The sequence below is a fragment of the Suncus etruscus genome, chromosome 11 (assembly GCF_024139225.1).
Source record: "Suncus etruscus isolate mSunEtr1 chromosome 11, mSunEtr1.pri.cur, whole genome shotgun sequence".
NCBI classification, from domain to species: Eukaryota; Metazoa; Chordata; class Mammalia; order Eulipotyphla; family Soricidae; genus Suncus; species Suncus etruscus.
The window spans coordinates 972,420-996,786 of NC_064858.1; the positions used below are offsets into that span (position 1 = coordinate 972,420).

Below are 24,367 nucleotides of genomic sequence, written 5' to 3' on the forward strand. Positions count from 1 at the left end.
ACTAAGCAAGGGTGTGTGGGAGGGATAAGATAAGGAACTGGAAGCAACATGGAGATGGTGGTGGGAGACTCCAAACTTTTTGGTATTGGTGAGACACAAGCACAAACATGAAACTCAGAGTAACTAAATGTAACTTTTAAAAGGTTATATTAATATGTTTCTATTTAGCTAGTTTTTTATATCTGGTAGAGTCCATAAATTCAAGACTGAAATAATTTTACCCTCCTGCTATTATAACTTAATATTTATAACACCATCGAGAAAATTGAGCTCCAACAATGTTTCTTTTTCCTTAATGTGAAATTCATGATTAAAAAGTCACAGTCACATCAGGTTTAGCTGTTTTCAATTCCATCACTTTTATTCTGAACTTAATTCTTACAGTTCAGGGGTCTGTTTTCAACAGTATCTATTTCAACATTTTAATGTCTCTTTTAATAATCATCTTTGACTTTCAGCACTTCACCATTTTCATTCAACTAACAATGTTATCAACTTCCTGTATTACAACAGCCTTTTGGTCTTTCCTGTAATTTCAACTTTTCATTCTTACTCTCTAGTTTTTATTATTCTATCTGTCTAAGAACTTGTCGCATGTATGCTGAGAACTTCTGTCAGTAGTGCCTTGCCTGGAATGTCTAGAGGTATAAAGAGCACCAAGGACAAAGACTGGTGGAACCGATCTTGCTGTGTGTCACAGTGGGGAATAAAAGTGCTGCCACCCAGCACGCCTAGACACTTTTCTGGACTTGTTAACAGACGAGGTGACTGATCAGGGCCATCCCAGAACTGGCCACTACTGCATTCTGTCAAGTTCTTTAACAATGATCCGTGTCTGCCACTGCACCCAGTTCTCCTGAGATGCTGTCAGTGGGACGAGGGCATTCTTCACAGGGCACGCCACTGCCTCAGGAACGTCACAGCCTGGGACCTTCAGCTGCCAGCTCTGCATTAACGTCATCACATAAACACACATATGCATTGCACTATCTACATAGGTTTTTCGAATACATCATAACCATTACAACACACTTTTACGCAGATGAGACAACTCTTAAGTATAGACATCCAGATAGAAATAATTTCACATCAAGCCAAACAGGATAAAAACATGTAAACGTCTACACCCGGTGGTGGTCAAGTAAAACACAAGACTACGAGGTAAACATAGTTAAAAAGTGCACTTGGGGGGGGGGGAACGGGAGTTGGGGGAAAGGGGAGAAACGACATGGAAACAACAGATGAACTGCTGCCCCTCAGCAGCACAGCGAGGGTCCATTTCAAAGCTCCTTGTGGTTAAACAGCCTTCTCCCTTCACCCTCCCATTTATTCTCGAGGGGCTTCAAAATGAGGGTGGACATTCTGTAAACACTAGACTACAACTGAATCACTCCTGTTGGAAACAGAGATGACAAGATAAGCCATAAGCGGACAGTCAAATAAGGGCATTTCACCACCACCACAACGTTCAGGGCGGGATGATGGCGAGGGCTTCGGTGTAGATGCGACTCCGGGGAACACTCGGATCCTCGGAGCCAAGAAATGGGGATGGACGGGCGAGGAAGCGATGATGGAGGCTCCGGAAAAGATGGGCTCAAGCGGCTGGTGGGCGGGAAAGGGGGGAGAGGAGGATGGAGGCATTTATGACCACGAACGAACAGCAGCCATGACAGCGTCAGCACCCCAAGACCACATGCCACATCGAGGCCCCAAAGCACACCAAGGACCCGGTCCCGCTGCGGCACACAGCGAGCGCGGGTCTCTCCCCGCCAAAGGAAACACGCAGACCACAGAGCACCTAGCGAAAGCGTGACAAGCCAGGGGCGACAGCTCCGGATGAGAACGCGGCCCTCGCCCACCTGCTCCGCGCGCTCCACAGCGCCGCGCCCTCGGCCGCCTGCGGGAGGGTTGGGGGCCGCGGCCGCCCGGCCTGGAAGCTCCTCGGCGGGACCCGGGGGCTGCCCGTGCTGGTAAAAACACTGGTCTCCGAAGGGGCAGCCGCGCCGGCCCCGCGCGAAATACCTGCAGGCCTTGGTGCGCAGGGCCTCCTTGTACTGCTCGATGAGCCGCTGCTTGTCGGCCTCCTCCTCCACCCAGAACTGGCTGGGGATGACGAAGCCGGACGTGACCCGGCACTGCGGGCACGACTTGATGATCCTGTTCTCGAACTGCTTGGCGGTGCGCCAGCGGCGGATGCAGCGCAGGCAGAAGGTGTGGTTGCAGTGCGAGAGGATGCCGAAGCGGCAGTCGGCGGCCGGCGCGGCCAGGGCGCGCTCCAGCACGGGCTCCATGCAGATGCCGCACACCCGGTCCCGGCTGCGCTGCACGGCGAACGAGAGCTCCATGTCCCGCTCGTGCGCGTCCAGGCAGGCCCGGCGGTGCGCGGCGCGCTGCTGCTCGTCGGCCGGGTGCAGGGCCTGCTGGCCGCACATGTCGCACACGTCGCCGTGCACGTAGGGGCAGCCGTAGCCGCGGAAGCACTGGCCGAGGGCCGCGTCGCGACAGAGGGGCCGCGCCCGCGGAGGAGGCGGCGGCGGCGGCATCTGCTGCATCGGCTGCACGGGCTGCATCTGCTCGAGCCCGCTCAGGGGGCGCGGAGGACGCGGGAGGAGGCCCTGGGGGCCGGGGGCGGGGAAGGGGAAGGGGACGGGGTAGGGGCCGGCGGGGAAGGCGAAGGGGGAGAGGAAGGGGAAGGCGGCGGGGGCAGGCCAGCCGCGAGGGCCGTAGGGGCGCCCCGGGCCCTGCGGGAGCCCCGCCGCCGCCGCCGCCTGCCCCCAACCCCACCCTCCCGGCCCTGTCGCCCTGGCAACGGCTGGTGCACGCGGTGGGCCCGGCGGCCAGGGCTGGGCGGGGCGAGGGGCGGGCGCGGGGCGTGCGGGGCGAGCAGGCGGCGGCGCAGGGGCCGGGGCCGCGGGAGCAGCGGGGGCCACGGGAGCAGCCGGAGCCACCGGGGCGGAGGCGGCGGCGGCCTCTGGGCTCCCCGGGGCCCCCCCGGACCCCCGCCCGGCCCGGGCGTCGTGCGCGTAGCGGCAGGCCCCGCCCTCCTTGCACTGGCCGTGCACGAAGTACCTGCACACGATGTGGCGCGTCCAGCCGCCGCCGCTGCGGCCGGGCACCACGCGGGAGCCCCGGCCGGGCCCCGAGGCCCAAGCGGGACGCCCCGAAGCCGCCCGGAACGGCTCGGGGCCCGGGACGCCCTCCGGGCCCGCGGGGCTCCGGCGCGCGGGGACCGTGGCCCACGGGCGCGCCGCCGCCCCCTGGCGGGGGCCTGTGGGAGCTGCAGGCTCTTCCACGGAGGTCACGGGGGCCCCCGGGGGCCCCGGGACCGGCCCCGGCGCCGCCACCCTTCGCGGCGGCTCCCGGCGAGCCGGCGCGGCCGCCATGAACGGCACTTCCGGGTGCGGTGCGCGGCTCAATGCCGTCCGCCGCGCGCGTCACTTCCGGCCACTTTGGTTCCGCCCCCGCCCGCCGCGCCCGGACACTTCCGGCGGGTGCACACGCGGTTTCCTATCAGGTCCGCCGGCGCCGAATGGCGGCCTGGAGAAGCGTGCGGCCGCCTCGGGGGATGCCTCCCGGGCCCGGCCCGCCTGCTGCACCCGGCGCGGCCGCGGCTGCACACCACGCCCGCTCGCCGCCGCCTCGTCCTCCCGCGCGTTCCTGTGCGCCTCTTTGTCGCGCAGCGCAGCCGCTCGCAGTCGCAGCCGCCATGCAGACCAGGTCTTGTGCGGGGAGCATGCGCGGCGGCATGCCGGAGCCTCGGCTGTCAGTCGGCCGGCTTTGTTCTAGGGGTGCCCGGGCGGGGGGCTCTTTTTGGGCCTTTGGAGCTGCCCCAACAGCTCTGGACGCTTTGTTTGGGTTGACAGGTGCATGCATGTGCTTTTCCTCTTGCTTTTGTTTCATTTGCGGTTCCTCTGGGGTGATCTGAGATGCCGAAACGGTGCCGGATGCTCGGCTTGGTTGACAGGTGCATGCACGCGCATGCACGAGCCTTTTATGGTCGCTGATTTTATTTTATTTTATTTTTTGTCGGGTTTGGGGGCTCTTCTGTGATCATTGGAGCTGCCGAAGCTGTTCTGGAAGCGTTCTTTGTTTGGTTGACAGGCACGCGCATGTGCTTTTTCTCTTGATTTTGTCTTGGTTATTTTTGCTGCCGAAACGGCTCTGGAAGCTTTGCTTGGTTGGCATGCACGAGCCTTTTCCGTTCGCTGATTTTTTAAAATATTGTATTTATGTCTGGGGCTTGGGGGCTCTTGTATGGTCATTCGAGCTGCTGAAGCGGCTCTGGAAGCTTGCTTTGTTTGGTTGACGGGCGCATGCATGTGCTTTCTCTGTTGACTTTATTTTATTTGCAGCTCGTCCGTGGTTATTTGAGCTGCTGAAACGGCTCTTGAAGCTTCGCTTGCTTGGCTGGTGCATGCGATTTTCTTTTTATGGCTCATCTGAACTGCTGAATCGGCTCTTGAAACTTTACTTAGCTGGCAGGTGCATGCACAGGCTTTTTCTGTTCACTGATTTTTATTTATGTTCAGTGACTGGGGGCTCTTCTATAATTATTTGAGTTGCTGAAATGTTTCTTGAAGTTTTATTGGGTTGGCAGGTGCATGCACGAGCCTTTTCTGTTCGCCTTTTTTTTTTATGTCTGGAATTGAGGGACTCTTTTACAATAATCTGAGCTGCTGAAGCGGTTCTGGAAGTTTTCTTTGGTTGACAGGGGCATGCATGTGCTTTCTCTTGATTTTGTTTTATTAATGGCTCGTCTGTGGTTATTTGAGCTGCCGAAAAGGCTCTGGAAGCTTTGCTTGCTTGGCTGGTGCTTGCACGTGTATATGATTTTACTTTTATTTATGGCTCGTCTGAGCTGCCGAAATGTCTTAGCTGGCAGGTGCATGCACAGGCTTTTTCTGTTTGCTTATTTTGTATTTATGTCCAGCGATTGGGGGCTCTTCTGTAATTATTTGAGCTGCTAAAATGTTTCTTGAAGCTTTGCTTGGTTGGCAGGCACATGCACATGCTTTTTCTGTTGATTTTATTTTATTTACGTCTCGTTTGTGGTTATTTAAGCTGCCGAAATGACTCTTGATGCTTTGCTTCGTTGACAGCCTTTTCTCTTAGCTCTGTGCTATTTATGTCCAGAGTGGTGGGCTCCTTTATGTTTTTTTGAGCTGCTGAAACGGTGCTGGAAACTTTGCGTGGTTGACAGGGTACATGCACACACATGAACAGGCTTTTTCTGTTCGCTTTTTTTTTTTTTTATGTCCAGGGGCAGGGGGCTCTTCTATAATTAGTTGAGCTGCCAAAGCGGTTCTTGAAGCTTTGCTTAATTGGCAGGCGCATGCATATGCTTTTTCTGTTGATTTTATTTTATTTATGGCTGGACTGTGGTTATGTGAGCTGCCAAAATGGCTCTTGAAACTTTGCTTAGCTGGCAGGTGCATTCGCATGCATGCACTGGTCTGTTCTGTTCCCTGATTTGTATTTCTGTCTGGAGTACTGGGGGGGCTCTTCTATAATTATTTGAGCGCTGAAGCGGTTCTTGAAGCTTTGCTTGGTTGGCAGGTGCATGCACGAGCCTTTTCTGTTCATTTTGTTTTATGTGTGTCCAGAGAAGGGTCTTCTGTGGTTATTTGAGCTTTTGAGGATTATTTGAGCTTTGCTTTGTTGACTGTATTGTCTTTTAGTCTTTGGAATGTGGAAATTCTCAATAGCTTGTGTAAGAAACTCATTATTTTTTTTTTGCACAAGCAGCAGGCATGTCTGCTCTGTGGCTGCTTTAATTCTGCAATGTCTTTGTTGTGATTCCCGCTTCCCTCCATCCCCACCCACCGGGTAGGACCTATATAGACTTCGGCACTTGGGCGTCTTCACTGCTGGCTTAATAAAACCCTGTGCTCTGCGTGACCCTGGCTATTCTTTTATCCTGCCAGTGTAATTCCTGGTGGCCCTTGGTCCCTTTTTCTTTCTCTCACAGATGGGCTGTGTGTATTGTAACAAAGCAGCCTTTTAAGAACCTTTCTCAACCATTCTGCTCACAAGTGGTATTTTTCAAGACCCAAGAATGTGAGCTTTGTGTCTTTCTGCATATATGTTTTATTTGGTTAGTAAAAAAAAAAAAAAAAGATTGTCATTCTGTTAAAAAGTATTTACCTTAGGTATATACTGAATTCTGTTGCAATGTTGCTTACAACCTTAAAAAAACTGTTTTTCTCCTTGATTATCTAAATGGGATTATTTGCATAGATATTTTTTCTAATGTTTCTAACATTTGTTTTACATTCCAAACATTTGATTCTCTTTCAAGAATAAATTTTTTTTTGCATTTCAATGTGTCTTCACTGTGCATATTTGTGGAATTCGCTTACTAAGGCTAGTGTCTAGAGGAAATTTTATAGCCTCAATTTATATTAATAAAAAAAGGTTTGAATATCGCGGAGAAATAGGATGGAAAAGAAAAGCTAAATTAATTAGAAACATACTGGAAGGAAATTGAATAAAATATAACCTCAGAAGGGATGATTGTAACTGGTCAAAGAAATTTATCATTCAAAAAATAGAGGAGGCCCATATAATTATGGGCAAAAAATGAAAATGTATTGTTTTATTAATAATTGATACTAAAAATAATTACATTATATTGAGAACAAGGTTAGGCTACTAAATCTGAAATTTTACAGGAAATTATTGTATTTATTCCATTAATAAATTATTTAAGCCATTAAAAATGAAAATTGAAGAAATTACTATTTTTGATTGGTTAAATCTGTAACTAGTACCTATTTATAAATGAAAGCTTACACAATTATCTGTCTGAAATAATTAGGCAAAATTAATACAGTAAGTCAAGCAATAAATCAAAGGTGTTGAAAGTATTAATGGGTGATCGCAGAAAATTAAGAATTAATTGAATGATCATTATTTAACAAGCACTAGGTAGGATATATTTACATAACAGTAGTCCCTTTTCAAAGGTTTCATTTTCCCAATTTTTAGTGTTAATTCCAGTCTGAAAATAATTCATACAATAAAACAGTTTAAAGGGAAGGAACATAGTCACATTTTATTGTTGTCTAGTTTCATAAATATTTCTTTATGGTTATTCATATTGCTGTGCCTAATGTAAACTATATTAGTTATTTAATAAATGTGCAGACATATATCTCCTCAGATGCACACACAGAATTCAGAACAATTTATGATTTTAGGCATCCACTCAGATCCGAAGAACATTTCCCTGCAGATAGGGGTGGGCTATGATCTGACAATTTTGCTGTCCACACAAAAGTGTGTACAAAGCTGAATTCTTGAATTTTGTAGAGGCAACCAGAAGCTTTTCTGAAATGGCCAGTAATTGATAAGAATATAGACAATTTTCCAATACTTAAGGCAGTAATGTGATGTTGCAATAATTAGTGACTTGAAGAGCATCGATGCTGAGACACAAAATTAGAACCTCCTTGGGAGTTATTTCTTGCTCCTGAGTTGTTTATCAAATGTGAATTCCTCAGAATAGCACCACAGTGTCTCCAAGGAACAGCCAGGGGGAATTCTGTGCCCCATAAAATCCTATAGCAATTATCAGAGCCAAAAAATACCACAGTGGTTGGGAGAGATTACCCAAGTGATCGATCATGCGAGTAGATCCCTTAGTTTGATCCCAGGAACCACGCAGACCTACAGACACAGTGTAGAGTTTAGAGTCTCAGAGGCGAGTACCACTGGTCTGACCCTGGGAGCCCCCAGAACTGCTCTGCAAATCAATACCAACCACCCTGACTGGCCAAGTATTGGGGAAGTGACCCCAAACTTCCCATTTTCTCTGGGTGACCCCCTATCCTGTAAAACTACTACACACACTGCAGACAGATAACTACAACGGAAGTGTACTTTGAAAAAATTATTTTGTTTTAAAGCGCAGTTATTTTTCCCTCCAGCTTCATTGAGGTACAATTTGATGAGTTTGGATTTTGGAACAAACACTGGAGGAAATTGTGTTGGAACATTTAAAAAAATCAGTTTGTCCATCAGTATAAGAAAGCACTCCAGGGGTCCGAGAATAGTACAGTGGGTAGGGTGCTCACCTTGCTCAAAGCTGACCTACATTTAATCTCCAGTGTCACATACAGATCCTGGAGCACAGGACCTGGAGTAATCCCTGAGCCTTTCTGGGTGTGGCCCAAACCTGTGAGAGTTCATTGCCAGTGCTGATGGCAACAGCTACAGTAGCAGTTGGTAATAATGTTAGTAGTAATGCGTTACTGACCACAAAAGAAAAGACAATAATTGATTTTCCCAAGATAAATGTCATTTTATATAGAGTAGTACATTCAGGATTTCAAGCCTGACACCTAATTCTAGACATTTTGAACTCCTGCCCCCTCCTATGCACATAACAGGTGTGAAGCAGCTGTGTGTTGGAAGGAATTTCTTTGTGACATTTGTGTGTTCTCTAAGTAACAACACAAAGGCAGGAGAGATTGGGGAGTGGGTAAGGCATTTGCCTTGCACAGCCCATCTGGGTTCAGTCCTCAGAACTGCACAGCCCCACCGCACAGCTTTTCCAGGAGTGATCCCTGATCTCTGAGCACCCCAAATTGAGCAGAAAACAGCTCCTGTCTTGCCGAGAAACCAAGCAATGAAGTAATATTTATGACCACTGGAGGGCGTGGTTGTAATTGAATAAGAAATGGCAGAGGGCGTATTGCAAATCTTCAAATATTTTGATATGGATTCTATTCACGTAACTAATTTCTGTCGTGTATATATAATTGTGATGCTCATCAAGTTGAATGTGTGAAAAATTACACATCAGACAATTGACAATTTTCTCCAAAAGCAATGATGCTTAATAATTTCATGGATCTGAAGTCATCTCTACTATATATGTATGAATATGTATATATATGTAAATATAGAGAGTATTTAATGTATGTGAATATATATATACATATATATGTTTGGCGGCCACATCTAGCTGTACTTTGCTCTCAGGGATCACTCCTGATACTGTTCAGGGAACCATTTGATATGCTAAGGGTTGAACCTGGACCAGCTATAGGCCAGGCAAGTGACCTATACTTCTACACATCTATACTTCTTAACCTCATACTGAGGCAGAAGTCATAAACATTGTAACTATAAAACAATTTTATGGGGGCCGGAGAGATAGCATGGAGGTAAGGCGTTTGCCTCTCATGCAAAAGGTCATTGGTTCGAATCTCGGTGTCCCATATGGTCCCCCGTGCTTACCAGGAGTGACTTCTGAGCATGGAGCCAGGAGTAACTCCTGAGCACTGCCGGGTGAGACCCAAAAACCAAAAAAAACAAACAAAAAAACAAAAAAAAAACAATTTTATGTTAGTAAACTAATAAATATATTGACAAATGATCTACAGGCTTCCTCCCCCCAAAATCACAAAGTAGGCCATACTTCATTTGTAATGAAGATAACTTAAATAAAAACTCGTGTTTTGGGTGGGAAAAATGAGTTAAGGGAACTTTTCTTAGCTTGGAAAAATATATTACAAAAGGAAGAAGTCTGATTCTGATAATGAATCAAAATAATTATTCCTAAAAAGTAAATAAAATGTATTCAAAGAAAATATGTAATATGGAAGGAAATAGTAAAAAAAATTAGAAAGTGCTCAGAATATAACTTGGTGTTGACTCTTTTATGAGGAAGATCCTTGTTTTTATACCCTGACCAGGTATATATATTTTATATATATTTTATATATATATATTTATATATATTTTATATATAATTATATATATAATTACAAAATAATCTAAATAAAATAATATGAGCTGACCAGGTATATATATGTTATATATTTTTATATATATATTTATATATATTTATATATATTTATATATATTTTATATATATATTTTATATATAATTATATATATAATTACAAAATAATCTAAATAAAATAATACAAACTTATAACAAGGTGAATATCCATCCAAAGCATGGTTTTATAAAATAGAATTAATCCTTCATTGAAAAATCTGGGTGTTATTCACCTACCCTCACAAAAATGAAAATTAGTGACATCCCCACTGTGTCTATCAGATTTGATTCTTGAGCTCATCAGAATATGCTATGTAAGACTTTTTGCTTGAGAGATATTCCTGGCTGGTGCTCAGGGAGTTTTGTGATGGAAGTGGTGTGTGCCTGGAGATCAGATTAGACAAAAGATTTGTATGGAATATGAAAAGTGAACTTTTCTAGAAAACACAACTCATCTAAAATGAAATACAATAAAATGAGAAACATAAATTTTATTAATCACAGATAATTTCATCTACACACCCATATAAAATTAAATGCTTTGTCTTAAATTGATATTCCTGGGAAATGCTCACTATATTTTAAAGATGTACAGGTGTAAGAATTACCATATGATAGGTTCTTTCCATACACAAACTATTGTCACATTAGAGATTAAGTTATAAATTGAAGGGATATGGTTTTGCACATAGAATATTGACCCAATGAAGTTCTTATTATTTTTCATGTATAAAATCCAAATTGTCATCTAAATATCTATGCCAGATAAGGGTGAGATATAGTTATTCATCCATAAATAACGTCCCTGATAATTGTCAACCGGTGAAATCAAGAAAGTTATGTTTCTAAAATTCAGGGAGCTGAGTACCAAAGTGAGTAGGGTACTTCCTTCCGTACAGTCAAAACCAGTTTTATCCTTGACATTTGCAGTTTCCTGAGCACCACATGGCCCTCAGGCATTGGCTGTGAACAGTACCAGGTATCACCCAACCATCCTCTTCAAAAAAAATCCCAAAGCTCATTTATAATAGAAATATAGGTTAGTATTTTATAGATCACATGTATAATGAAAGTGCTGTGTGACCTAGGTATTTCATGTGTTAAGCCCCTGTAGCTTGCTTAGTTTGTTCATATGTTCGGTTTGGACATGTGCTCCAGGCATATTCCTGAGTCCGTGTTCAGGAATCACTCCTATCAGTGCTCAATATATACTGTGCCAGGGGTGGAACTCAGGTCATTTGCATGCAAGGCAAATACTCTCCCCACTGTACTATTGCTCCTTAACTAGTAATAGTTTGGATAGAATAAAAATAAATTTCTACAGACTGGTCACGGTTTCTGTCCTGGTGATTAAAAACCACTGCTTTTTTTAAAAATAATATCTTTATTTAAACACCTTGATTACAAACATGATTGTGATTAGGTTTCAGTCCTGTAAAGAACAACCTCCTTCATCAGCGCAACATTCCCACCACCAATGTCCCAAATCTCCCTCCACCCCACCCCACCCCCACCTGTACTCTAGACAGGCTTTCCAGTTCCCTCATTCATTCACATGATTATGGTAGTTCTCAGTGTAGTTATTTCTATAACTGCACTCACCACTCTCTGTGGTGAGCTTCATGAAGTGAGCTGGAAGATCCAGCTATTCACCCAATACCCATCAGGTAAGGGGCTAATGTCCAAAATATACAGGGCACTGAGAGAACTTTACAAGAAAAAAAAGCTAATCCCATCAAAAAATGGGGAGAAGAAATGAACAGACACTTTGATAAAAAAATAAATAAATAAAGAGATACATGGGGTCTGTGAGGTGGCACTAGAGGAGTGATTTCTGAGCACAGAACCAGGAGTATCCCTGAGCATTGCTAAAAAATGGGATTGTCATGTAGCTATGAATGTAGCCATGTGTTCCAGGCCTTAGAGGACTATTGATGATACTGTGGCACGGTTTGGCTGCCAGGGCTTTCAGAAGTACAAGAGGGCAGAATATGGAGTAATCTCCCCAAAATCACTGCAGGATGATTTGAATTTGTATGTGCTGGTCCCATGCTAAGCCCATGCTAAGCTGCCTGGTTGCAAACTCACCTGGGATCTAACATCACTGGCTTCATCTACAGTACTATAATATTTAACATACTGTTATGAAAAAAATACTATGGGAGAAACAGACTAGATATAACATTTTATTATCTGTTTTGTTTTTCTTTTGGGGACATACCCAGTGGTAATCAGGGCCTACTTCTGCACTCAAGATGCTCTTGTGGCCATGTGGGCTGCTAGGATGGAACTTGGGCCAGCTGTGTGTGTGTGAGAAGGCACCCTATCTACTGTACAACTTTGCCCCAACATTTTTTTCATAGTAGGAATATTTATGTCTAAAGGCAGAAGTAACACAAATATTCATCAAATGAACAAAAAAATATCAATACAATCATATTCCTCTATAAAAGAGGTGAAATGTTGATAAATGCTACAACACGGATGCACCCTGAACATATTGTTCTGAGGGGGCGGAAAGCCAGAAACAAAAGACCAAATATTGTACGATTCCATCGAGACAAAATACACCCAAGGCAATCTGGAGACAGAAAGGGGTTAGTGGGGTGGGAGCGAGAGAGGGGCAGACTCACCCCACACAAAAGGGGCACTTCATTTTTTTTGTTCGCAATGATGAACACGTTCTGGAATTACTAACAGTGATGACGTAACAACTCGGTGATCACATTGGAAAGCCACGGGCTGTCATTCCGAGGGAGCATCGGGTCTGAAACTCAACTAAGAATGTGAGGGGAGAACCTCCTCCATTCCCGGTGTGACCGAGGCTCACCTGCACCAAATCCTGCTCTAGCAACATGGGGAGCTCCGCTCTGCCTGCACCAACTCCGTCCTTCTGGCACCTTGTAAGGGGGGTCCAGCATGTCCTGACCACCAGTGAGCAGTGACATGTGGGGGATGCTGCCCTTCCTTTACTGTTGGGAAAGGCAGGGCCATGTCCCCACAGTTTTAATTATTTTTAACTTTAATGAAGACGCTGTGATTTACAAAGTTGCTGATGATAGGTTTTTTCAGACTTACAATGTTCTGACGCCAGTCCTTCTACCAGTGTCCCACATTCACCCCCATCCCCAGCCTACCCCTTGACAGGCATATAACAAATGCATTTCATATTACTTGAATGAATGGCAAATAGTATTATAAATCAATAAATGCCAAATTGATTATTCTATGATTTTAACCTATGTAAATAAATTCAAACCATTTTATACAATATAGCATACTGCTTATTCTCATTTATACAAATAAGTTTTCAACTTTGGCAACTAAAGTATATTGCATTAAATTTTATTTTGTACTTGGATCCTATTGAGGTATTTATTATGAGTCTTGCCTCTGATCGATTTTTAAAAATCGGGCATTTGCCTTGCATGAGGCTGACTCAGGTTTGATCCATGACATCCCAAATGGTACTCTTGAGTCTGCCAGGAATGATTTATGACTACAGGGCCAGGAGTAACCCCTGAGCACTTCCAGATATGGCCTAATTCCCCCCAATAATTCAGAACTAATATAATTTTATAATTAATTTCTATGATATAGGCAAAACCAATGGATGTAAATTTTACTAAGTGCAAAAAGAACTAAGAAAATTTAGGTGGAAAAATATAAATAGGCCTATAAAAATAATGTATTTTATCCTACTAAAGGGAATATTTTTTATATCCAATACATATAGATATCACTTAAATGTCACATTAATTTTGAAAAAAATTTAATGAAAAAGTTAAGATTGTATTTGTAAACCCATACTTATCAAAATATAATGTGTTATCTGAAGAAAGGAAAAGTTAGTTTTATACAAGAAATATTATAGATACTGCTTAAGAGTCATATTATTTTTGAAAAGATTTCAATAAATCTGGATGTAAGGGCTGGAGTGGTGGCGAGGAGTGGTAAGATGTCTGCCTTGCCAGCATTAGCCTAGGACAGACCGCGGTTCGATCCCCCGGTATCCCATATGGTCCCCCAAGCCAAGATCGATTTCTGAGCTCATAGCCAAGAGTAACCCCTGAGTGTCACCTGGTTTGGCTCAAAACAAAACAAAACAAAAGAATCTCTGGATGTAATAAAAACTGCTCTGAAATAGACAAACCAGAATAAATGATGTTTAAAAAACTAAAAAGAGGGCAGGGTGTGTTGGGGTGGGGAAGGGTACCAGCACTCATTCCAAAAAACTCCTGGTGAAATCAGCCCAAATTCCAACATCCTTGGAGTTTGGGTCAGATTGGTATCTCTGCAGGGAGCCATGGAGGAGTGATGAATCAGGGCCATGGATAGAGTGACAATTGTGGGTGATGGATGTAACAGGTATAGCTTCACAGCAGGGACTTGGCCCAATGTTGCCAGCTTTCTGTTCTAAAAAAATGATTGTTTAAAACTCACTTGGGGGAAGTAATGCATTCTCTGAAGATGCTGATTTCACTTCAGAGGCATGAATTAAAGCAGGTTTTCTTGGTTTTGGTTTTTTATCTTTGATTACTATCGGATGATCAGTTCCCAGTGAGATCATAAAAATGTCTCTGATGCTTTTGTGGGTTCAATCAAACAATTGAAAGAAAAACTAACAATTAAAGCAAGTTCTGAGTTCTCTGACAGGCTCTGCAGGCCTAGCAGCTCTGGATATAAGAGTTTCTTGTCTGCTTCTCTGTTCACAAATCATATGTCTTGTTTCCTGCAGCTATTAGCGAGTATGGGCACCAGCAAGCCCTTTGATATGTCTCTTGGCAGATTTGGCTAATTGTAAGAAAAAAAATCATCTTGTATTTCGCTGGGTTCTTCAAAGTTTAGAGAAATTCCAAAGCAGCCAGATTGATAAGGGAAGAAGTAAACATAATGTGTCCCAAGAATAAGTATGAAAGAGAACAAGAAAATTCTAGTTTCTCATGCCTAAGGCTTCAGGCCCATGAATGAGCTTAGCTAAAGCAGAGAGGCCAGTGTGTGTCAGAGAAGGGGAAATAATGTGATAATGATGATGGTGTGAGTGGGGGAACCCCAAATGTCCTTTTGGACTTCTTCAATAAGAACTTACCCATTAGACATTTTTGGGTTTGTTTTATTTTAGGGCCAGAATTGGTGGTGCTCAGGGGTCACTATGGGTCACTAAGGGGACCACAGTGAAGGAACCTAATTTAGATTTGTTTGTATCTGACTCCCTATTTGCATATGTGTTGCATTTTATTGTATCTAGCTGGTATTACTAAATGAAGCAAAAATAAAAAAAAAATCTGCTTTTTCCTGCTGAGCCTGCCTAGACACTCCAAGGACTATAACCTCTCCAGGACTCACACCCGGTAAGATGTCCCCACCCAACGCACATGGGGCCAATTCCTACCGTGTGATTGGGTACCCAGAGACTTATAAAGCACGGCGGCCATGCTCTCTGCCTCTTTCCTTCTGTGCCTGCCTAGACACTCCAAGGACTGTAACCTCTCCAGGACCCACACCCAGTAAGATGTCCCCACCCAACGCACATGGGGCCAATTCCTGCCATGTGATTGGGTACCCAGAGACTTATAAAGCACAGCAGCCATGCTCTCTGCCTCTTTCCTGCTGAGCCTGCCTAGACAATCCAGGGACTATAACCTCTCCAGGACCCACACCCGTTAAGATGTCCCCACCCAATGCATGTGAGGCCAATTCCTATCCTGTGATTGGGTACCCAGAAACTTATAAAGCATGGTGGCCATGCTCTCTGCCTTTTTTCTGCTGAGCCTGCCTAGACACTCCAAGGACTATAATCTCTCCAGGACCCACACCCGAAACCCCTGAATTCCATTTCTGCACATTTTAAGAAGCAATCTACAGCCTTGCCAATGGAGTAGTTTGACAGTACACCCCCATATTTACAGAAATCAAGATGGCTCCTCTAATAATCTAAAAAGTAGGAAACAAATAGGTATCCTCTCAAATAAGAAGTTTAGAGTAGAATTATGGACAATGTTCAGGGAGCTCAAAAAAAAAAGCATCGATAGACTTGACTGGAGCAAAATTAAGCATCAAGAAGATTTGTCAACTAAAATTAGAAATTTTCACACTGAACTAACAGATCATAAAAACTGAGCTTATGCAAGTGTTGCCGGGCATGGGGTTTGGGGAGACCCCATGCCAGAGCATTTCTCCCTAGCCTGGGGAGTGCTGGGAGGTTTGGCAGGCCCCATAGCCTACCCCCTCTTTTTCCCCTGGACTCTAGACCCTACCTGGATGCCAGCTCAGGTGGCCAGAAGTAGGTTCAGGTGGACTCATAGTGGTCCTCAGGCTTCCCCCTCCCTCCGTACTCTAGTGGGGAGGTGCATGGGGAAGAGGGCGGGTAGACATCTGGATTCCGGTTTCCTCTTTGATTCTGGAGACCAGCTCTTGCCAGGTATGGGGTTTGGGGAGGCCCCATACCAGAGCCCTTCTCCCTGGCTTAGGAAGTGCTTGGAGGCTTGGCAGGCCCCCAGCTGTCCTTGTCTTTTTCCCCTGACTCCAGGCCTTCCCTGGGTGCCAGCTAGATGGCCAGAAGTGGGTTCAGGTGGACTCTTAGTGGTCCTCAGGCTTCCCCCTCCCTCCACACTCCAGCGGGGAGGAGCATGGGGAGGAGGGCAGGCAGACATCTGGATTCTGGTTCCCTCTTTGATTCTGGAGATCAGCTCTTGCCAGGTATGGGGTTTGGGGAGGCCCCATACCAGAGCCCTTCTCCCTGGCCTGGGGAGTGCTGGGAGGCTTGGCATGCCCCCAGCCATCCTTGTCTTTTTTGGGGGGGCACACCCGGCGATGCTCAGGAGTTACTCCTGGCTGGCTGCTCAGAAATAGCTCCTGGCAGGCACAGGGGACCATATGGGACACCGGAATTCGAACCAACCACCTTTGGTCCTGGATCGGCTGCTTGCAAGGCAAATGCTGCTGTGCTATCTCTCCGGGCCCCGTCCTTGTCTTTTTCCCCTGACTCCAGGCCTTCCCTTGATGCCAGCTCAGATGGCCAGAAGTGGGTTCAGGTGGACTCTTAGTGGTCCTCAGGCTTCCCCCCTCCCTCCGTACTCCAGGTGGGAGGTTCATGGGGAGGAGGGCAGGCAGACATCTGGATTCCAGTTCCCTCTTTGATTCTGGAGACCAGCTCTTGCCAGGTATGGGGTTTGGGGAGGCCCCATACCGGAGCCCTTTTCCCTGGCCTGGGGAGTGCTGGGAGGCTTGGCAGGCCCCCAGTAGTCCTTGTCTTTTTCCCCCGACTCCAGGCCTTCCCTCGGTGCCAGCTCAGATGGCCAGAAGTGGGTTCAGGTGGACTCTTAGTGGTCCTCAGGCTCCCCCCCCCACCTCTCCCTACACTAATGGAAATGAGCTTTGGGAGGAGGGTGAGCCGTTTTAGTACTGGTTTATGTTGGGACAGTCACTGGAATTTTTTTCTCCTTGTTTTCCTATTGATAGTATTTTATGCATATATTTTATATATCCATAACATCCATCTTGTATTGTGACCTTGATACCGCCCTACAAATCTCATTTCTAATATTTTGCAGGGGTCCTCAAACTTTTTAAACAGGGGGCCAATTCACTGTCCCTCAGACCATTGGAGGGTCTGACTATAGTAAAAACAAAACTTATGAACGAATTCTTATGCACACTGCATATATCTTATTTTGCAATGAAGAAACAAAACAGATACAAATACAATATGTGGCCTATTGGCCATAGTTTGAGGACCACTAATTTACTGCCTCAGTCCCAACTCTTATTTCTCCTCATCTTCCCGTGTAGGTGCAGCTCATGACATGAAGCTCACCACATAGAGTGATAAGTGCAGTTAGAGAAATAACTACACTGAAAACTATCATAACAATGTGAATGAATGAGGGAAAAAGAAAGCCTGTCTCGAGTACAGGTGTGGATGGGGTGGGGATTAGATAGATCTGGGAAATTGGTGGTGGGAATCCTGCACTGGTGAAGGGGGGTGTTCTTTACATGACTGTAATCATACAACTACAATTATATTTGTAATCACAGTGTTTAAATAAAGATAATTTATAAAAAAAATAAAATGAGATTAGAGATGAGTAATAACATATATTTCATATTTCTAAAACTCCCACTAGTATAGAAACTAACCCAGATCTCTTTATTTCTTGTAACATGGATACTTTTTTTGGTAAATGATGCTAGTTTACAATAGGGATTAAATAGAATGAAGACACGCACCTTTATTCTACAAAGGATTATGTTGTCTCTAGCAGATATGTCTAACCTTTATAAAATCAAGCTCAAAACTAAATGTACAGTGAAAATGGAATGATTGATGTATGTCAAGGAAGCAAAAGGTGAAAAGGGAGCAAGTGCTTTTAACTTTAACTTGTTCTACTTTCGTTTTTCTTGACACATTCCTTATAGGTATATGCATATGTTGTAAAGGTTGTCAGCAAGAAAAATAAGTTCAGAATGTGGGGAAATTGGTTGAATGGCTCATAAAATTTCATAAACAATCTCCATTGTTAAAAATAAGTGAATCAAATGGAAGTTACCAGCTGGAAGTTTATAAATAAACGTTTTACAAAAAAAAATAATAAAAGATGGGGGCCATAGAGATAGCATGGAGGCAATGCTTTTGTCTTGCATGCAGAAGGATGGTGGTTCAAATCCCGGCATCCCATATGGTCCCACAAGCCTGCCAGGAGCGATTTCTGAGCATAGAGCCAGGAGTAACCCCTGAGCGCTGCCAGGTGTGACCCAAAAACCAAAAAACCAAAACAAAAACAAATCCCACATTTTCCAGTGCTGTTTTATATTATGTCTGAATAAATATATATCCTGAAACTTTGCATCATTTAAAACATTGATTATACTGTGTTGCATTCTTGGATATTCACCAAATATATAGTCCATTTTCAAATAAAATAAATAAATACCAGTTGTTGAACATAAGCTTGTTTGACTCCTTTTGTTTCTTCCATTTTAGAGAGACAAAACAAAATTGAATCTATTAGTAAAGATGCTATTTTGTGACATTTACAAATTAAAATTAAATTTGGAGCATGCATTTGCTGCAAGATATTATTGCTACGTCAATAATGCTCTAATCTAGTACAGGGTGTTGATGTATAGCAGGTAATTCACAATTGCCTGCTCCTTAATTTTTGTTGTAAGTTAAATTAGTAGTCATTAATAATAATCATCACATCTATCAATAAAATTACTAAGGGGAATACAAATATAGAAAAATGTTCTATTTATAAAGTATATATGTAAACTTAAACTCATATTGGCATAAATAATAAATATTTAAAACAATGTCCTGTTCAAGGCCTGGGAATGGCTCAGTGGTAAAAGTATCTGCTTTTCAGGCAGAGTTCAATCCCTGACATGGCCTCACTAGATGCACTTCCATTTATAATTCCTGACACAACTGCCCCAATTAAGTGTGTACTAGCATCAAAACTGAAAGGCCCAACCCAGAGCAAACACTACAAACCAAGTGTACAATGTATAACAACCCTAGTTGTTTATGTGACCCCGGTTATCATTACAATGATAAGAAGGAATGGGAACAGACATGGGAGGAAGTGATAGGTCAAAGCACATGAAGTGCATGCCCTGTGGGTATGTGACCCTGGAATTTATCCCTAACACAGTAGCCAAGGGTTCTAGCATGACCCCCAACTTTTCCAACACTCAAGTTCCCCTGATTGTAAGTGATCTCTGAATAGCACTACACTGACTGTTGTATAAATCTAGAATATGTAGTGCTAGGTTGAAGATGAGGCCTCCCTCAGCTCTGCCCTGAGCTTATAGCCAGTGGGTCTAAAGATTGCAGAATAAAGGCAGAGAGATTCATAAGCAGTCAGTTAAAGTTTCTGGAGTCATTCAGCTTTATTTCACAGCCCTACCCGCCATGTGCATTTTTCTCACATGGCTTCTATATTAAGCTTTTTATGCAGCCTCTTTCAACTGCTCCTTTGTCTGCCTCTCCTTCCCCCAGGCAACACTTTCATCCCAAACCTCAGATCCCTCCCAAGTATGGGTGGGTCTGACCATCTAGGTGGGATAAACGAGAAGTTAGGGGAGGGAATTCCCACAACTAACCACCACAAAAAAGATCCAGGACCAAAGGTGGTTGGTTCGAATCCCGGTGTCCCATAAGGTCCCCCGTGCCTGCCAGGAGCTATTTCTGAGCAGACAGCCAGGAGTAACCCCTGAGCACTGCCAGGTGTGACCCAAAAACTAAAAAAAAAGACAAAACTGTCTCAAATGATTGTAAATGGATTCCTTTGACATTTGGAGCAATTCAAGTGGGAATCAAGTATTTTTTCATCTAAGCCAAGTAAGTTCCTGTGCTTCCAATTGTCCTTCTCTGGCATTTAGTGTCTTAGGAAGACAGAATCTTTAATGTGACCTTTTGGTTCTTTTGTCATTCATAAATAGGGATTGTTGGCTTGAATACTTCCCTAAAAGCAGTTGCTACCAATTCTAGCCCCTGGCTGATTAAGGGCACTTTGGTCAAGAATGGAAAACTTAAGCAACTACTGTATCTATGTATTGTAGACTATTGTATCAAGCCTCCGGGGCACTCACAAGAATAAAAATCACTGAATCTCACATTTATCAGACAGATTTATGGAAAATTCTGGAATGCAGATTTCTGAGAATATTGCAATCCTGCTACCAAACAGGATGGGATCTTCCAAAATTCCAATGGACAAACAAATCATCTCATCAAACTGCTAACTTGAGATCAAGACCAACAAATCTGAACTGCACTGAGACCAGCTGAACTGATGAGAACAAGTGCTGGAAGTCACCAGAGAGGTGGCCTCAAGAACTGATTTTATCCATCTAAGTGTCCCTTTTGGCAGAGGTGTCCAGAGCAAGTTCTTGGAAGGATAGAACTTGGGATGAGAAAAGCAACAGTTTGGAGAAAAACAAAATGTTAACGAATAACTGTTTTTCAGAAACATTATCTTGGCTGTGCTGAATGAAGGCTTACTCCTGGCTCTGTGCTCAGAGATCGCTCCTAGAGGGTTCAGAACAGACATGGGGTGCTAGGGATTGAACCGGGAAAGTCTCCATACAAGGCAAGTGCTTTGCCTGCTATACTCTCACTTGGGCCATCACTACCTCTTTCTTTTCTCTTTTTTCCTATATTTTAGCACTTATAAACCATTGCTCAGGACCCAGGTACCATTCCTGGAGTTACTCAGCCAACACAGCAGGTCAGTTCAATGTTTGTTCCAGAAATGCATGTGGTACCTAGTAATGTCTGACATAAATATCCTCTGTGGTACCTTGTAGGGCCAAGCATGGTGCTGGAGATATTTTAAAAAATAAGATAGCATGGTAGTAATATCCAAATACAATATAGATGAAGGCCAGGGGGACTGGTCCATGGTAGAATGCTTGTCATAGAGATGGGAGGGGGAGTGCAGTGAGGGTAGAGAAGGGGTCACTATGACAATGGTAGTTGAGAATGGTTACTCTGGGCAAGAACTGGTGCTGAAAGGAAAGTGATAGGCATGATACCCCTTCAGGAACAGTATTGCAAACCACAGTGTCTAAAAAGAGATTGGGGGAGAGAGAGAAAAGAGATAGAGAAAGAGTTGTCTGCTATAGAGGTAGGAAGGGCAGAGGGCAGATGGAACTGAGGACATTGGTGACAGGACATGTGCACTGGTGAAGGATATTGGACATTGAAACTCAATCATGAACAACTTTTTAAATACCTCATGGTTATTCAATTAAGGTTTTTATTTAAAAAAAAAAAAAAACAGGAACTGGGGACCAAATTTGGATCTTAAACCTGAAAGGTGTCATCCTTAGTAAACTACATCTTCTGTCCTTCACCTCTGTTACTTACTCCTCAATCTTTTGTTTATTTTTCAGTTTCCCCCCAAATTCCTGGATATTTTATAATTACTATTATCATTATATTTGGGTTTTTTGTTTTGTTTTTGGGTCACACGTAGTGGCACTCAAGGGTTACTCCTGGCCCTGTGCTCAGAAGGCACTCCTGGCAGGCTTGGAGGACCATATGGGATGCCAGAATTTGAACTGGGGTTCATCCTGTTTTGGTCATGTGTAAGGCAAGTGCCTTACCGCTGTGCTATTGCTCTGCCTAGTCATTATATTTGTTAATTTGTTGTTATATCATTTTATGGAGGTAGTCAGGGAATTAAAAGTGGTTTTATTCTGCCCATGCCTCTTTCTCAACCCACCGATGCTCACCAGTTTCAATCACTGTCCAAGATCCTTTCTCCCCTTCACAGCTTACATTTGCTGCTCTGTGAACAGTATTCAATGGTTGACTCTATTGAGCTACTTCATGCTTTCCCTTGCTTCTTCATTCTCCACATGAAGGAGAATCACCTGGTGTCTGTCTTTCTTTTGCTGACTCACCTCCCTTAGCATAACTCCCGTCACATTGATCCAGATTTGCCATTTTCAGCAAATAACAGGATCTATTTTTTCACAGCACAGTGATTGTTTCACTTCTGCCTTTAAAATGTCTCCCTGTAAGCCTGGGACCTCCTGCAGCGTGATTCTTTAATTTCCCTCTGCAGGAGAAGAGAAATATTACTGATGGCTCCATAAATTGGGGAGCAAGGAAGTAGACTTGAGAGAACAGAGAATTTATCTTTCTGTGGGACCCATATCAACCCCGCTCTGGGGAAATACCTGGTGTGGGTTAAGACTGGAAAAGTTGGCTCCCAAATGATATGTCCTGCCAGCCCCATAAGGCAGCTGTCAAGCTGTGCCTGCACAGTGTGGAGCGGTCTCCATCAACGAAGTTCTTGGGGAGCTGTGGACTCAGGTGGTGCATGGAACTTCCCTTTTCAGGGAAGAAAAATCAGTCCCAACTTATCAGAAGCATCTTGGGTCCTTTGCCTTCCCTCCTATGAAGAGATTCTGTGTCATATTTATATTTTTACTGTGCCAGAGTCCCCGGGGGCTTTCAGTTTGTCAGAGTCAAGCAGGCAAGACTCTAACAAGATACTTCAAGCCTTTTTTTTGGTTTTTGGGTCACATCTGGCAGCACTCAGGGGCTACTCCTGGCTCTTCGCTCAGAAATCGCTCCTGGCAGGCTCGGGGGACCATATGGAATGCCGAGGGACCACATGGGATGCCATCCTTCTGCATGCAAGGCAAATGCCCTACCTCCATGCTGTCTCTCCAGCCCCACTTCAAGCCTTTTTTCAATAGTGAAGCCATGGGCCTTATGAAAAACCACTAGGCCTAGAGAGGGAGAAAAAGGGAGAGAGAGATGGCTTTAGGACCAGGGTAAGGTCAGGTTGAGGGTCAGGTAAAAGGAACAGGTATACAAAGTAAAGGATACGCAGTCCAAAAAGATATAGCCAAAGGTCTGTCGAAATCAGGGAGAAAAGCTGTAGCCAGAGGTAGAAAAGGTAAGGTACAGCTGAAGGTCTGTCAAAACCAGGGGAAAAAGGTGTAGCCAGATGCTCAAAGTTTGCCAGTCTTTAGTTCAGATGGCCTCTTCAAATTGTCACCAACAACTCCACCCTGAGCCTCATGGAGGTAGGGGGAGTTATAGATCTAGCCAGCCAATGACAATTGGAGCTGATCTTTCTTAAAGGGGTGGATCTCTTTAATTCCTTTTATGTAGAGCAGTGCTTCTCAATTATTTTCTGTCATGACCCCTAGGAAGAAGAAAACATTTTTCACCCCCCCCCCGCACGGCTGTAAATAGTATCTTTATTTAAAAAAAAACTTTAACCTGCAAAACAAAAATATATAAAAATAATTTGAGCTGATTTTTTAATCAGAGGTGATGTCTGGATGAATGGCTACAATGAGCACAATGAGCTACAATGAGTTTTGCAATGCATAGCTTTTCGAAGTGGGGTTTGAAGCAGGACACAGCAATTCTCAGCTCCAGAGACACACAGAAACCTAAACACGGGGCTTAGTTTGTTATGACAGTGTTTGCCAAGGTCAAACGCACCCCCCTTTATGGAGCCTCTAGCCCACTATTTGAGAAGCACTGATGTAGAGTAAGACCTAGTACAACACATGAGAATTCCATTCTGAAACATCAATATGCCCCAATTTCAATTGTTCCTCTACTAAATTTTAAGTTCCCTTAACTCTACTTCATTAAGGGGCCACTGGAGAGTCCAAACTGCCTGGTTAGATTTCCACTGAATGTGGAGTGGAAGTGGGCACTATAACACAGTGACCCTGATTAGAAAATTCTCTGAATTATGAGCTAGAAAAAGGCAGGCAGATTTATAGGAGGAGGAATTATCAACTGAGTACTCCATTGATTGTGTAGATCTCATCCCCATAAATTCAAGGGCACAGGAGCTACATAAGGTTGGAATGTGGCTATCTTTCCTTCTGTGGTAATAGTTTTTAGCCATCTAGCAGTAAGTCAGACTGAACAAGAAGATATATTGCCTATTCTTTGTAAGCCATAAAGAATCTCCTCTAGAGCCCAATTATGAAGCCAGATTCAGGTGAATATGATGGAGAGATCTGCCTCATATCAATCATACCCTTGAATTGCTTGCCATCAATTTCTAGAGGGATTAATGGGCATAT

At 44.1% G+C, this 24,367-nt stretch overlaps 3 protein-coding genes across 3 annotated transcripts in view; 1 reads left to right on the top strand and 2 right to left on the bottom strand.

Annotated features, from left to right (window-relative positions):
- SNURF (SNRPN upstream open reading frame) overlaps positions 1-24,367 on the bottom strand; it is a 482,133-nt gene that overhangs the window by 376,309 nt on the left and 81,457 nt on the right. The gene's annotated exons all lie outside the window — the stretch shown is intronic.
- MAGEL2 (MAGE family member L2) overlaps positions 1-24,367 on the top strand; it is a 548,609-nt gene that overhangs the window by 32,242 nt on the left and 492,000 nt on the right. The gene's annotated exons all lie outside the window — the stretch shown is intronic.
- MKRN3 (makorin ring finger protein 3) lies at positions 335-3,383 on the bottom strand. The gene is made up of 2 exons (XM_049783913.1): positions 2,023-3,383; positions 335-1,602 (listed from the first exon to the last, which is right to left on the bottom strand). Exons 1-2 carry the CDS (start codon positions 3,381-3,383, stop codon positions 1,377-1,379), a joined length of 1,587 nt encoding a protein of 528 aa, XP_049639870.1. The 3' UTR covers positions 335-1,376.